Source organism: Loxodonta africana, chromosome 9 (assembly GCF_030014295.1).
Source record: "Loxodonta africana isolate mLoxAfr1 chromosome 9, mLoxAfr1.hap2, whole genome shotgun sequence".
Classification (NCBI taxonomy): Eukaryota; Metazoa; Chordata; class Mammalia; order Proboscidea; family Elephantidae; genus Loxodonta; species Loxodonta africana.
This window is the reverse complement of record NC_087350.1, coordinates 38,962,976-38,978,711: the sequence shown is the minus strand read 5'-3', so window position 1 is coordinate 38,978,711 and position 15,736 is coordinate 38,962,976. Positions and strand designations below refer to the sequence as shown.

The 15,736-nt window shown below is 43.5% G+C and overlaps 1 protein-coding gene across 4 annotated transcripts in view; it reads left to right on the top strand.

Annotated features, from left to right (window-relative positions):
* Positions 1-610: 610 nt before the first annotated feature.
* GDA (guanine deaminase) overlaps positions 611-15,736 on the top strand; it is a 122,942-nt gene continuing 107,816 nt past the window's right edge. For 2 of the 4 annotated variants that reach the window (XM_003407387.4, XM_023544747.2), the window contains exon 1: positions 613-875. In XM_003407387.4, coding sequence (XP_003407435.2) covers positions 753-875 — 123 coding nt within the window. In that variant the 5' untranslated portion in view covers positions 613-752. Of the gene's footprint in view, positions 876-15,736 lie in introns of all 4 variants that reach the window. The other 2 variants (XM_023544749.2, XM_064291224.1) reach the window with 2 other exon arrangements.

The following is a 15,736-nucleotide window of genomic DNA, read 5'->3' as shown; positions in this document are numbered from 1 at the left end:
AAATTAATATTGGAATGGTTTGTGGACAGGCTGATGGGTCAAAACACTGGCCCCCAGTAAGGTTCAGTAAGACATGCTTCCAGGACGCCACGTGTGGAAGACTATGTATTCTGCAGCCCGTGGAAACTGAAAATAAAATTAATCAACAAAGTAGTCAACACTAACCGACCTTTCACCAGACCTTGAACTTCTGCAATTTCAGGTGGGAGAAGTCCAAGGTTTGTCCACCAATGGCCCAAAGAGTTTAGAGGGCAGAGAAAGGCAGATGCGCCTCTAAGCTTCCCAACTGGGGGCGGGGGGGTGCTGGGGAACTGGGGGTAAAAGCAAATTTCAGTTCCAAGTAAAGGTGCAGGGCTGGAAACATGGACTCTTCAAGCTCCTTCCTTCATCTTTCGCCCTCTGCGTGGGTGACTCAGCCAGGGTGAGTTAAAAGAACTGCAATGAGAGCAGTGATTTTGGAAACTCAAAGAGTTAATATCAAAAACTAACGCAGTGGAGAGAAAGACCACACCCCACGGGGGCGCAGAGCCAACTCGCGGGAGAGAAATCCTATTGGCATTGAGAAGGCAGGGAGCCAGCCCCTGGGCGCGGCCTGCAGGGGGCAGGCGATCCTCCGGGGAAGCGGGGGGCAGGACCGAGGCCTGAGCCGGTGCCCGCTTGGCCGCCTCCCGAAGCCCCAGGGAGCCCTCGCTGCGCCTCCACCAGGTGCATCCTCTTCGCTCCGCGGACCCCGCGCTGTGCTCCCCGCTGACATGTGCGCCTCACGGATGCCGCCCCTGGCGCACATCTTCCGAGGGACCTTCGTCCACTCCACCTGGACCTGTCCCATGGAGGTGCTGCGAGATCACCTCCTCGGCGTGAGCGACAACGGCAAAGTAAGTGGCTGCGGGCGTCGGGGGGTCTGGCGCGCTCCGACGGGCCAGCGGCCGGGCAGGTAGAAGGGACCCGCGCGGTGCGCTGCGGCGAGCGTGCAGGTAGAAGGGACCAGCGCGGTGCGCTGCGGCGCCAGGAGCTCGCCGGGTGAGGAGCCAGCCCTGCGGCTCCGGAGTTGAACTTGAGCGTTTGGCTGTCGGGGAACGCGAGCAGAACCCTGGTGCTGGGTTCGTGGGCTGGCTTGGAAGTAGGGTGTTCTCAGAAGCGGGGAGCAGTGGGGTACTCACGTCTGCGACTGGATTGACAGTCGTCCGGGCTGCCAGGGAAGGGGGAGATCGTTAATAAACCAGAACCTTGCCTCATTCATCTCTATATCTCCAGAGCCTGGCACAGTGTCTGGCACAGGGTAGACGGTTCGTAAATTTGGTTGAATTTATTGTGAAAGAAAAAATAACAGAGGAGGGGTCATTCGATAAATGTGGTTTAGCCATAGAGTAAGCAAAGAAATGATTTCATCCACCCGATCATTCAGCAGAGAGATGTACTCATGATTCAGGCTGAACAACTTGACTAGAAAGGATGGTCTGAGAGAAATTTCTCTCTCACATCCAACCACAAACCATATCCATTTGCATCAAAGCGAGCAGTTCCATTTTCAGGTTCAAAATGTCTTCTGTGAGTGCATCTTTTGCACTTCCTTTTCTGAAATCGGAATGTCTACAACCCACATAGGTAACTTGGTGTCTAATATTTACTGTCCCATACACACAGAGGGAGACTGTATCAGCAGTAGCCTGGCTAGTTTTATAAGTGAAGCCATTCCGTTTTTAGAAGAAAAAAATAAAGACGGGGATGGGATATTGTCGAGCTGTTTCCCAACTTACTGCCAGTTTGGTGAGGAAGAGTGCACATGCTTGCGATTTGTCAGGTTGAAGCCTATTCCTGACTAAAGTTGCTACCAAGTCAGTGACAATTTTGAATCGTGATTTGTATTTGGGGGACAGGGGGAGAGTAACTAAACCCAATCGTTTTAATGTGCTTTTAAAAAATACTCTCTATCTGTGCATATTCAGGGAACCTGCCTTTGTGTTTCCTAGGTGATGGAACTCTCAGAGCTCACCCAAATGGAGAGGCCCCAATAAACCCCGAAACTGATGAACTCCCAGGCTTAGGCCAGCTCCCAGAAAGCAGGGAATGGAGACTGCTACACCAGTCGAAGATGAGAGGTGTTAGCCTACTTAGAAGGATTTGTTCAACTCCTGGGCTTCTTTTTTAAAGTTAATTTCCCATATCCAGAATTTTTAGTGGGAGGGAAGCAGGCAAGAGAGTGGGTGGGGGACTGACTTTAAACAGTGGAGAGGAGTGAGAAAAGGAAGCCATTTATCTACAAAATTGTCTTTGCAGGGCGTTGTGCAGAAGAGGAATAAAAGAGGGTCCCGAACATGCAATTAGTAGTTGAGTCAGGGAGTCTGTTCTTAAATAGGGAGCATACTGAGGTTATAAATTTAGAACACATGCCATTCATTCCCCCACAAGATGAAATTAACTGGGGATTGAATACAAAGGTGAGGTAGTCAAATAGCTTAGATTTAGGGTGTAAAAATCCCTAATCAGTGAATTACTAACTGGGTATTGCTGTCTCTCCCTGAGTGCAATAGAGTTGATTCCTGACTGCCTGTAAAGGGAGGGCATGTCATACGCATTTCAAGACTAGATTTCCTTCATTTTGAAACGGGGAATACCTCACCTTTAGGGATGCTGGGATAAGTATTTTCCTCGTTTCAAAACTTCCAGGGGTCTATAGAGAAAACAGTTTGTCCATGAGATAAATAGATGTGTTAAATAAATAATCAGTGTGCTGAGTCATCGTGATCTTTAAATTTTTGTTGTACTCCTAAAGCTGTTCTCGAGCATTGACGTGAATCGGAAGCATCTTGTGGTGAGGGGTAGGGGAGCGAAGCTTGTTAAAATGGCGATTCCTGGCCCTCATCCTCAGAAAGTCTGAATCTGTAGGCCTGCAGTGAGCCCAGGAAGTGGCATTCTGACAAGTATCCCAGGAGAATCAGAAGGACTTAGTGTGGGTGGAGTACATTTTAAGCGACCATAAAGGTTGTGTGATGGGACTGGTTGTGTGTGGTCTCGGGGCCTCAGTTCTCCATTTCAAGCCCAAGTCAGGGGTAGCCTCTCAGAGAGAAGGGACACGACTGTCCTTCTCCGCCCTTCTAGACCTCACCCCCCATCTCATATAACTTCCTTTTGACCCAGAGAATGGGAATGACTAAGTACTTTCAACTCATTAAAATAAAAGCTCATTCTAATTGAGGTTAGTTTTTAGAAATTAACATTTTAATATTGGGCATTTTGAATTCAAAGTTAGTTTATTTACTCAACTGGCATGTAGCTTTTTAAAACAAATAATCCAGAATGTATTATACTTCATTTGCAAATATTTAAATAATTGTGAAGCTCTGTTGAAATATTACTAAATTACCTAATTCTTCCCACATACAAAAAAAAAAAAAAAATGGGCCTGGTTAACTTTAAAGATACATAAAGATGCCTGGTGGGTCTTTTAATGTACATTTACCCAGAAGCAGGAGAAAATCATCTTGATGCTCTGGGGTGGTGGAGTCTGTAGGTAGTACAAATGGTTAACATGCTTGGATGCTAACCAAAAGGTTGGAGGTTTGAGTCTGCCCAGAGGAACCTCAGAAAAAAGGCCTGGTGATCTACATCTAAAAACTTAGCCATTGAAAATCCTGTAGAACACAGTTCTACTCTGACCCACATCGGGTCACAGGTCTGCTTTTTTTTTTTTTTTTTTGCTCTGGGGTGGCAGGAGCAAGGCCTATGGTGAAACAGAGACCTGGGTTCAAATTAGAGCCTCCACCACTTACCAGCTCTGTGACCTTGGGCAAGACAATTAACCTCTCTGATCCTCAGTTTTCTCATTTGTAGAATCAGAATAAAAGTGAATGAATGAAAATGCCTGGCAGTTAGTGGGTGTTCAACACATATTATGTTCATTCTGTCCCTTTCCTTCCTTTTGCCCTTAGCAAATCCTTAACTCCTACTCACTGCAGCATTTTTGCATATTTCCACATGGTGGCACTCATATAAGCCAAGTGGTACAGAAGGAAGCCATGGCTTGGGATGGCATGTGTGGAAAGATGGGAGGATCGAGAACCAGGAATGACCTGTCAGGGAGCCCTGGTCGCGTAGTGGTTAAGAGCTGAGCTGCTAACCAAAAGGTTGCTAGTTCGAATCCACCACCCACTCCTTGGAAACCCTATGGAGGCAGTTCTACTCTGTCCTATAGGGTCGCTATGAGTCGGAACCTACTCGATGGTACCTAACAACAACAGGACCTGTCAGAACTTGAACGAGTTTGGAGGTGGAGGGAAGGCTTTCCTGAGGAAGTGACATTTAAACTGTGATCCGAAGAATGAGTAGAAGTTAGCTAGGTAAAGGAGGCAGGACTGGAGGTAGAGAAGAGCCTTCTAGGCAGAGGCATGGCTTCGCAAAGGCTCTGGGGTAGGAAAGAATAAAAGGACCAGTGTGGTTCAAGTCCAGAGTGTGAGGAGAAGGGTAACACAAGGTGAGGGAGGTAGGACAGGTAGGACAGGTGATGTGTGTGGGAGGGACCTTGTACTGTGATTAGATTTTGCATTTTTAAAAGACCATTCTAGCTTCAGGATAAAGAATGCTTTGGAGGAGGGTTGAGTGCAGGCAAGGAGGTCAGTTAGGAGGCTGTTGCGGTAGTTTAGAAGAAGTGGGTTGGAGAAGCAGTGTTGCGGTGTAGTAATTAAGACATGAACACTTAAGAATATTTGTATCGCTTTTGAGTTGCTGATTCGATTCCAACTCATGGCGACCCCACATGTTACAGAGTAGAGCTGAGCTCAGTAGGGTTTTCTGGGCCGAAATCTTTAGGGAAGCAGATCCTTCCTTCTGAGTGCAACCGTTTGTACAGCCCAGGGGCCTTTATTTGCATGCAATTTCATTTAAATTGATGAAGGCTCCTATTCACATGTAGATAAAGAAAGGAAAGTGGAAATCTCTAATCCTTCCAGCAAGCACGGGATCTTGCAGAGAGCATAGATGCTGAGTAAACATTTATTGAACGAATGTTCTGAAAAATTATAGTGACTGTTGGAATTTGTCTTAACCTTTGTTCAGGCTGTTTCTAAAATGTAGTCGTGTGTACCTGAGAAAGGGCAATGCTACATGTAATTTAGTCTTGTCTCGAGTGATTTTTATTACACAAAATACAGACGCTGAGAAGCTGTTTGTTCCATTGATTAAATCCGCTCTGGTTTGAAAATGATGTTACTTTTAAGGGGTTTTTGTTTTATGTCAAAACATGGAAATTGGATGTTACTTTTTTGCACTCTGCTACCTATAAATATTTTATGCCTTTAACCGTTTGTTGCACAAACATTGAGTGCCTACTGTTACGGATTGAATTGTGTCCCCGAAAAATATGTGTTATAATTCCTAACTCCTGTACTTGCAGATGTAATCCCATTTGAGAATAGGGTTTTCTTTATTATATTAACAAGGCCATGTCAGTGTAGGGTATGTCTTATGCCAGTCACCTTTGAGATATGAATCAAGCTAATTAGACTGAGAGAAGGAAGCAGAGATGGGGGAAGATAGATGCCAAATCACATGAAGATCACCCAGGAAAAGAAGCTGAAAAGAAGACAAGGACCCTCTTCCAGAGCCGACAGAGAGAGAAAGCCTTCCCTAGAGCCGGCACCCTGAATTTGGACTTCTAAGCCTCCTAACTGTGAGAAAATAAATTTCAGTTTATTAAAGCCACCCACTTGTAGTATTTTTGTTATAGCAGCACTAGGCAACTGAGACCTGTGTTCAGCGTACTACAGAACAGGTCTTTGTGTCCAGTGACTCAGTCACAAGCAACACATTCCAACTACCGTGAAATAGAGATTTCACCATTTACAGTCAAATGCTCAGCATCACAGGGTAAAGTGTTGTACTTCAAAAGTAACTCCATCAGTGGATAAAATTACTATAGGGAACACAAAGTTTGGAAAAATGAAATGACTTGTCCAACGGGATACAGGTGGGAAGGAATGGGGTAAAGATTTGAATCCATATCTGTTTCCTCTCCAGAGTTTATTTTCTCACTAGATTTGTTTTAAAGACTCTGGTTGCCATGTCAGCCACCAGGACACTTATCACTCTCTCAGCCCTACCACCTTTGTTGCTGAGTCTTTGAGTTTTAGATAGCAAACCCATCCTTTGCTTTGGGGTGACGCACACCCTTCATTCTGTGGCCATGCCCAAGATCTCCTACAATTTCTGATATTTGCCTCCTGTACCTTCCCTGTTTGCTGCACTCGGTGAAGCTTTATTTATTTATTTTGTGTGATAAAAATATATATGACATTTGCCATTCCCATTTTTACGTGTACAATTCATTGACATTGATTGCATTCACCATGTTGTATATCACCACTAACCATTTCCAATTTTATCATTCGTAACAGAGACTCAGTGCCCCTAAGCAACAAGTTTCCCTTTTTCCCTCCTGCCTACCCTTGGCTGGTGTTGTTACATGCCATCCAGTCAACTTCCACTCAGAGTAGAACTGCCCCATAAGGTTTTCTAGGCTGTGATCTTTACGGGAGCAGATCACCAGGTCCTTCTCCTGTGGAGTCGCTGGGTGGAATCGAACTGCCAACCTTGCAGTTAATAGCTGAGTGCTTAACTGTTGTGCCGCCAGGGCTCTTTCCACTGCTGGTAACCATTAATAAACTTTTGTCTCTATACATCCGCCTGTTTTCAGCACCCACAAAACTCAAAATCTGGAAGTATCCCCAATTCCACAGCATTTTCACAACCCCAGACTTGCCCAAATAATGCAAAAATGGTGGCCCTTAAACTAATCTTATCAATATTTATAAATCTGAATTTACAAAAACTGACTGAGGGAGGATAAACATGAACTTTGCAAACAAGTTGGCAAGAGGTATCTATTATAAACTGAGAGATTCAAAAGGGACCTCAGAGTCTTCTAATCCTGTTTAATTTGACATCCCTTAATCACTACCTCACCTCCCCCACCCCCCCGCCCCACCACAATTGCTCCAGACATGTGGATTTTTCTATGGAGAAAAATAAAGGCCATCTGGCCTTTATTCAAAAACAGTGGTTAACATATGAGAATGTATTGATCTACCCCAATTTCGTGCAAATAATGTTGCTTTTTTTTTTTTTTTTTTTTTTTCATTTCTCATACTTTAAGAGAACCAGTTTGAACTCCAACCACCACAATTATTGGAAAGTCCAGTATCAGTCATTTTGGGGCCTTTCTTTTTTTGGTTCCCGTCCTACAAGAATTCCTGGCAATTTACATGGTCCAAGCATTCATTCCTCCAGGATATTGATGGAGGTGCTGTTCTTGTTCTCAGACTGCAGCTGGGAGCAAGACATGAAATTCTGAGATGAGGACAAACTCTTATGTCTGTGTCCATGGTGGCCACTGCTGCCTTTGTCCCTTGTGGCCACATGATGCTGCACTTGGGTGCTGGTCTCAACCCTTTGCCATTACTACTCTGTGTCACCAGGCTGGAAAGGGCCTTGCCCGAGGGAAGCTCAGTGGCAACTTCATACCCCATGGTCAGCTTATTCTAGAACCCCTTACACAAGTCACTGGGTGACACTGATCTTAATATTTAGCTTTCCTTCTAGGAAAAGGAAACCCTGGTGGCATAGTGGTTAAGTGCTACGGCTGCTAACCAAGAGGTCAGCAGTTCAAATCTGCCAGGTGCTCCTTGGAAACTCTATGGGGCAGTTCTACTCTGTCCTATAGGGTTGCTATGAGTGGGAATCTACTCAATGGCAGTGGGTTTGGTTTTTTTTTGTTTTTTTCTAGGGAAAGGAAACCTTGGTGGTGTAGTGGTTAAGAGCTATGGCTGTAAACCAAAAGGTTGGCAGTTCAAATCCACCAGCCGCTCCTTGGAAACCATATGGGGCAGTTCTACTCTGTCCTTTAGGGTTGCTATGAGTTGAAATTAACTCAGTGTCAACCGGTTTGGTTTGTTTTTTTTCTAGGAAAAAGTACACCATTTCATTCCTTCCTGGCACATCTACATAAAAAGCCAAACTCACTGTTGAGTTGACTCTGATTCATAGCGACCCTATAGCACAGAGTAGAACCGCCCCATAGGGTTCCCAAGGCTGCAGTCTTTATGGAAGCAGACTGGTGTATCTGTCTTCCACAGAGTGGCTGGTGAGTTCAAACTCTGACCTTTAAAGCACCAGAAAAGTACAACGTAATTCCTCAGTTGGCCACAAGAATAATTCTAGAGTTCCAAGGTGCATTTAAAATACGATTTTATAAAAATTTGATCAATGACAATATTAGTAGTAAATCTCTTATATTAAGCAGTTGTGCGTTAAAATGCTAGAACCTGATTAAAAAAAAACACATTTCGTGTGCCAGTCATCTTCTTACATTGCACTTGATTCTTTTTTTTTTTTAATAATTTTTATTGTGCTTTAAGTGAAAGTTTACAAATCAAGTCAGTCTCTCACACAAAAACTCATATACACCTTGCTACACACTCCCAATTACCCTCCCCCTAATGAGACAGCCCGCTCTCTCCCTCCACTCTCTCTTTTCGTGTCCATTTCGCCAGCTTCTAACCCCCTCCACCCTCTCATCTTCCCTTCAGGCAGGAGATGCGAACATAGTCTTAAGTGTCCACCTGATCCAAGACACTCACTCCTTACCAGCATCCCTCTCCAACCCATTGTCCAGTCCAATCCGTGTCTGAAGAGTTGGCTTCGGGACTGGTCCCTGTCCTGGGGCAACAGAAGGTCTGGGGGCCATGACCACTGGGGTCCTTCTAGTCTCAGTCAGACCATTAAGTCTGGTCTTATGAGAATTTGGGGTCTGCATCCCACTGCTCTCCTGCTCCCTCAGGGGTTCTCTGTTGTGTTCCCTGTCAGGGTAGTCATGGGTTGTAGTCGGGCACCATCTAGTTCTTCTGGTCTCAGGATGATGTAGTCTCTGGTTCATGTGGCCCTTTCTGTGTCTTGGGCTTGTAATCGCCTTGTGTCCTTGGTGTTCTTCATTCTCCTTTGATCCAGGTGGGTTGAGACCAATTGATGCATCTTAGATGGCTGCTTGCTAGCGTTTAAGACCCCAGACACCACTCTTCAAAGTGGGATGCAGAATGTTTTCTTAATAGATTTTATTATGCCAATTGATTTAGATGTCCCCTGAAACTATGGTCCCCAGACTGCTGCCCCTGCTACACTGGTCTTTGAAGCATTCAGTTTATTCAGGAAACTTCTTTTCTTTGGTTTAGTCCAATTGTCCTGACCTCCCCTGTATTGTGTGCTGCCTTTCCCTTCATCTAAAGTAGTTCTTATCTACTATCTAATTAGTGAATGTCCCCTCCCAGCCCCTCCCTCCCCCGTCTCGTAACCACAAAAGAATGTTTTCTTCTCAGTTTAAACTATTTCTCAAGTTCTTACAATAGTGGTCTTATGCAATATTTGTCCTTTTGCAACTGACTGATTTCACTCAGCATAATGCCTTCCAGGTTCCTCCATGTTATGAAATGTTTCACAGATTCCTCACTGTTCTTTATCGATGCATAGTATTCCACTGTGTGAATATACCACAATTTACTTATCCAATCATATGTTGATGGGCACCTTGGTTGCTTCCATGTTTTTACTATTGTAAACAGTGCTGCAAAAAACATGGGTGTGCATATATCTGTTCGTGTAAAGGCTCTTATTTCTCTAGGACATATTCCAAGGAGTGGGATTGTTGGATCGTGTGGTAGTTCTATTTCTAGCTTTTTAAGGAAGCGTCAAATCGATTTCCAAAGTGGTTGTGCCATTTTACATTCCCACCAGCATGCACTTGATTCTTGACCATGACACACGGTGATAAATTCATAGACACAAGATGCGTTGATGTCTACAATGATCATGTTAACAATAATGCAAATGTTTATTGAGCACCCATTATGGGCTAGACCCTATACTGAGTAATTTGCATGTATTATCTCAGTAATTCTTGTGACTACTTTATGAGGTTAAACTCTTATTCTTATTTTACGGATTAAGAAACTGATGACTATAAATCAGATGGCCTTTTTTTTCTTCTAAAGCCATAATAGGAGCCCTCGTGGCACAATAGTTGAGTGCTCAGCTGTTAACTGAAAGATCGGTGGTTGAAACCCACCCAGTGGCTCCTAGGGTGGGGGTGGGGGGGAAGGCCAACCTATCTACTCCCATAAAGATTACAGCCTAGAAAACCCCGTGGAGCAGTTCTACTCTGTCACGTTGGGTTGCTATGAGTCGAAAGGGACTTGATGGAACATGACCACAAAGCCATCTTGAAGCTCTTTGCTTTGAAATGGTCAAACAGCAGATTTACAAATAGCTTCTCTAACTGAAATTGTTAATATGGATTCAATTCCTAAGATTAAAGGTAAAGATGACTAATCTCTTCTGATAACATTTACTAAGATTGTCTCCCAAAAGTTCTTGCCTCATGCAAGTCTTTGACCTTGTTTCCTATCTTCCAAAAAACCTCACCCTTTTTATTTTTGATGTCATTATTTAGTTGACTTTCTCAAACTAACTTATTAAAACTCTAAAGGATAAATTACCTTAACTTTAATTTCTCATTGAGGCTTGTCTTTCAAGATCATTTTGACTGTTGAATTTGGGGTCTCCTGCTTGTGCAACGCTAATTTTGTTTTTCATGTGGTATTACCTGAAGTTATTTCATTGTAAATATCCCCCATGTCTTTTCCTGTAATAACCCTGCTCAGGTGGGGCATCACCATCAGTCCTGTTTCTATGATCACAAAGCTCTTCCTTTCTCTTCTCAGCCTGCTTTTGGCTTTTAAAAATTATTTTGACAGAATGAACCTCCTTCAGCAAACTACCTTAAAATCCAAATGTATTGCTCTCAATTTACTGGCAAGCTATTGATTCATGAGTTTTTTTTTTTTTTTTAAAATCTCTGAAAATGCAAGCAATAATAAGGTAATTCTAAAGTGAGATTTTCTAGGCTTGAACAAAATGGTATGCAACCAAACCAAATCAATTGCCGTGGAGTTGGCTCTGACCCATGGGACTCCATGTGTATTTCGGTAGAACTATGCTCCAGTTTTCAAGGGCTGATTTTTTGGAGGTAGGTCATTAGGCTTTCTTCTGAGGCCCCTCTGGGTGGACTCGAACCACCAAACTTTTAGCAGCAGGCATGTTAACTGTTTGCATCAAAATTCCAAGGTTCCCCACCAGCATAAAGGGAAAGATAAATATATAATATGACCATACAACCACCCTCCCTCCAGTGTACCCACACTGTAATATACACATATAAAACACGTTCTGGAAGACAGTATTTAAAAAACACCTAAATAATATATACTTTTGGAGAGTAAGGGAGGGGAGATGTGGATATAGAGATAAATTTTACTTTTGACTTTAATGCTTTCTGAATTATTAATTTTCTGGTTTTGCTTTGCTTTCAACATCTAAAACCAATTTAATTAAAAAAATCCATTATAGCTCTCCATTACCCAAAGCTAGTTTCCGTCAAGTCAGTTCTGACTCATAGAGACCCCATGTGTGTCAGAGTAGAACTTTGCTCTGTAGGATATTCAATGGCTGATTTTATGGAAGTACATCTCCAGGCCTTTCTTCCAAAGTGCCTCTGGCCTTGCTAACTGTTTGCCCAGCCTTCTGTCTTGTTGTATGCTTCCAGGTCATTGTCCTTGCTCTTCCTTCATCCTCCGTCTGCTGGATCAATATGCACTTACTTTACAGACTCAGTTCAAGTATCTCCTCCCTTCCGTTCACAGGCAGAGCTGACCTCTTGCTCCTTTGTGCTCCTCTATGCCCCATTTTCAACGGGGCACCTCTTCACGGCTCTCACTTGATCTCATCCAACTCCCCCATAGCCTAATCTGGAAGGCAGGGGCTATGGCTTTTTCATCTTCATAGCCACGACTTCTAGCACATGCTGGGAACGCAGATGAATATTTATTGGATAAATAGTGTTCGGATTTTTTTTCTCCACAAAGTGGAAAAGTTCACTTTCAGAGTCAGCAAAATGTTTAGCTGGCTAAAAATACCTTCCAAATAATCAATTTTTTGAATAAGAACTCTGGGTTTTCCTAATCTAGATGCTTGATACAAAGTATTTGGCCCTGGGGAGCCCTGATTAGCTTCACGTCCTGGTGAGTAATTAAGAACCCTGGAAGAGTAGATTTTAATTAAAACCCTACAGCCTCATGATGTTCTCAAGCGCTTTTAACTCGGACCATGCTAGGACCTGAAATAATGTAGATTATAAAGGCCTGTTTACTCTCTTGGGTTTTGTATTATGTTTGTTAAGTGTTTGCTTCTTCATTACATGGTAATTTACTTGAAATGTTGCTTGTAAATTACTACTTATAGTTTACAGTCCTGGAACATAGTAGCCCCTCGATAAACAATAGCTCTTATTATCCTTCTCAGGTTTCTCATAGTACTTTACGTAGTGCTTTTGCACAGAGTAGGCATTTGATAAATGCTTTTGAATGAAAGAACGAATAGAATGGACTAGTATGCTTTGTACACCATTTCTTTTCATGCATAGATAGTCCTGGCAGAGTAGAGAAGAAATACTTAACATTCTTGGTTAGTTTTAACCAATAAATTTGAGGGTGCAGCAGAAGAAATAACATTGTTAGCACCTTCCACATAGTGGAGATTTCTTCCTATAGTATCTTACCTATAAATTGGTTTCTTCCTGTCAATGCCTAGGGTCTCATGTAAGCTCTAATCCTTTTTTAAAGTGCAAAACGCAGAACCCAGTCTAGGCCCCTAGCTCAGTGGGGACATGGGGACCTTCTCACCTTTCAATATTGTGCAGACTCAATGGCCCTAGGGAGTTAGTGGGCTTGGAGCTCATTAAAACTGATAACAGCCTATGAAGAGCAAAGTCTTCAAGTTGCTATGGATAAAATGATGAGCAAAAGAGCTACAGTTCCTGCCTTACTTGCACTGAGAGTCAATAATCAAATGAGTATGAATGAGTGTGTTATTTCTACAAAGGAAAAATGCAGAGTACTAAGGAAGTGTTGGCATCCACCTGGCAGTGCCTCAGAAGAAAGGCCTGGTGCTCTTCTTCCATGAGATTATAGCCACTGAAAACCCTGTGGGGCACAGTTCTGCTTGGACACACACACGGTCGTCGTAAGCTGGAATTGACTCGATGGCAACACGTTGTAGATGGAGGTGTAAAACCAGAGGACTTGGCTTACTTTGGGGAGATGTGCCAAGGAATGTATCCCTGCAGCAGTGACATATGAGCTGAGTCTGATGGTTAAATGGGAGTTAACTAGGCAGAGATAGGGAGTAGAAAGGCCTGTGCAAAGATCAGTAGGGGACATGAACTAGGAACTGTGTGGTGGAGAATGGAGAAGAAGGGGGCGATGGAAATAGATGAAACCAGAGAGAACTTGTAGGTCTGACAAGAAGTAATTCTTTCCCTTTCTCCTAAGGGCAATGGGAAGCCATTGAAGAGTGTTAGGTGGAGGGAGACAGATCAGATTTTCATTTTTATAATAACCCTCTGATCGCAGAGTGGAGAACAGACTGGAGCAGGGCAAGAGTAGGTGCTGGAGATCAGTTAGGTGATTGCAGTAGACCATGTGCAGTACACCACAAAGGGTGGTGGTAATGGTGGAAAGAAATGGGCAGATCTGTGAGACACTGATGAGGAAAATATTAGTGGGACTTGGGGACTTGTTGGATATGGAGGGAGAAAAAGAAGCTGACCTCTGGGTTTCTGGCTTTTACAACTAGATGAATGTGGTAGCCGCTGCTGAATTAGGGTACAGAGGAAAAGGCCCAGCCAGGGAGGGCAGATCCAGAGGTCTGTTTTAGGCATGCTGATCGAGATGCTTTTGGAACAACCAGCTGGAGATGTCAAGTAGACAGTTGGCTTATAGGTATGGAGCTCAGCAGAGATATCTGAGCGGGAGATGTATAACCTGGAGTAAGGGGTGAGAAAGGAACCCTGGTGGCCCAGTGGTTAAGTGCTTGGTTGCTAAATGAAAGGTTGGCAGTTTAAACCCACCCAGCGGCTCTGTGGGAGAAGGACCTGGTGATCCGCTTCTGTAAAGATTGTTTTTATTGTTAGGTGCCATTAAGTTGGTTCCAACTCATAACGACCCTATGCAAAACAGAATGAAACACTGCCTGGTCCTGCGCCATCCTCACAATTGTTGCTGTGCTTGAGCCCGTTGTTGCAGCCACTGTGTCAGTCCATCTTGTTGAGGCTCTTCCTCTTTTTCACTGACGCTCCACCAAACATGATGTTCTTCTCCAGGGACGGATCCCTTCTGACAACATGTTCAAAGTATGTGAGACGCAGTCTTGCCATCCTTGCTTTCAAGGAGCGTTCTGGTTGTACTTCCTCCAAGACAGATTTGTTCTTTCTTTTGGCAGTCCGTGGTATATTCAATGTTCTTCCCCTATTCCACAGTTCAAAGGCGTCAATTCTTCTTTGGTCTTCCTGTAAAGATTATAGCCAAGAAAATCCCATGGGGTAGTTTTACTCTGACACATGGGGTTGCAATTAGTTGGAATCTACTCAATACCACCCAAAAACAAGGAGTAAGAAGAGATAAGGAACAAGATTGGATATAGAGTAGAATGAGCAGGTTGAGAAGGGTAACTTGAAAGGCTTGAAAACCATAGGAGGGTAGTGTCACAGAGGAAAAGTATGAGGATACTTCAAGATGGGGGAGCAGGGCAGATGCCCTATGTTACTGAGAAGTAGAAGGTAATGGACTACTGGAAAATTCCCATTGGGTTTAGCAAGCCAAGTTTGTTGTTAGGTGCTGTCCACTTGGTTCCGACTCATAGCAACCCTTTGTACAATGGAATGAGAACACTGCCCAGACTTGCGCCATCCTCACAATTGCTACCGTGTTTGAGCTCATTCTTGCAGCGACTGTGTCAGTTCATCTCATTGAGAGTCTTCCTCTTTTTTGCTGACCTGCTGCTCTACCAAGCATGATGTCCTTCTCCAGGGACTGGTCCCTCATGATAACATGTCCAAACTATGTGAGATGAAGTCTCGCCATCCTCGCTTCTAAGGAGCATTCTGGCTATACTTCTTTCAAAACAGATTTGTTCATTATTCTGGCAGCCAAGGTTATTGTTGACTTTATTTTGGGCAGGAAAGATAGGGTGAAAATCAACTTAGTGTTTGGGTTTTGGAATGGGTGGAAGATAAAGAAATGCAGCTAGTGATTATAGTCAACTCTTTTGAGATAATAAATGTGTAATGTTTTTATTGTAGTAGAAAAAGAGAATTCAACTGTAATAAAATACAAATAAGTTATAGACTTAAGTTGTTTGCAGACTTTCATATAAATGTTTGATTTGGTAGTATTTTGAGGTCATAGTGCTCTATCTGTCCTCTGGTCGTCAAACACTCTGCCTTGCACCCCGGAGACTATGGCCCCCAAACACCCTGCTGACTAAGAACTGAAGCCACTCCTGAAGACCACCTTTCAGCCAAAGATTAGACAGGCCTATAAAATAAACAATAACACACGTGAGGACCGTGCTTCTTAGTTCAATCAAGTATAAGAGACCAAATGAGCAACACCTGCCCCAAAGCAAAGACAAGAAGGCCAGAAGGGACAGGAAAACTGGACCAATGGACATGGGGAACCTGGGGTAGAAAGGGAAAGGGGGAGAGTGCTGACACATTGCAGGGATTGCAACCAATGTCACAAAACAATTTGTGTATAAATTTTTTGAATGAAAAACTGATCTGCATTGTAAATTTTCACCT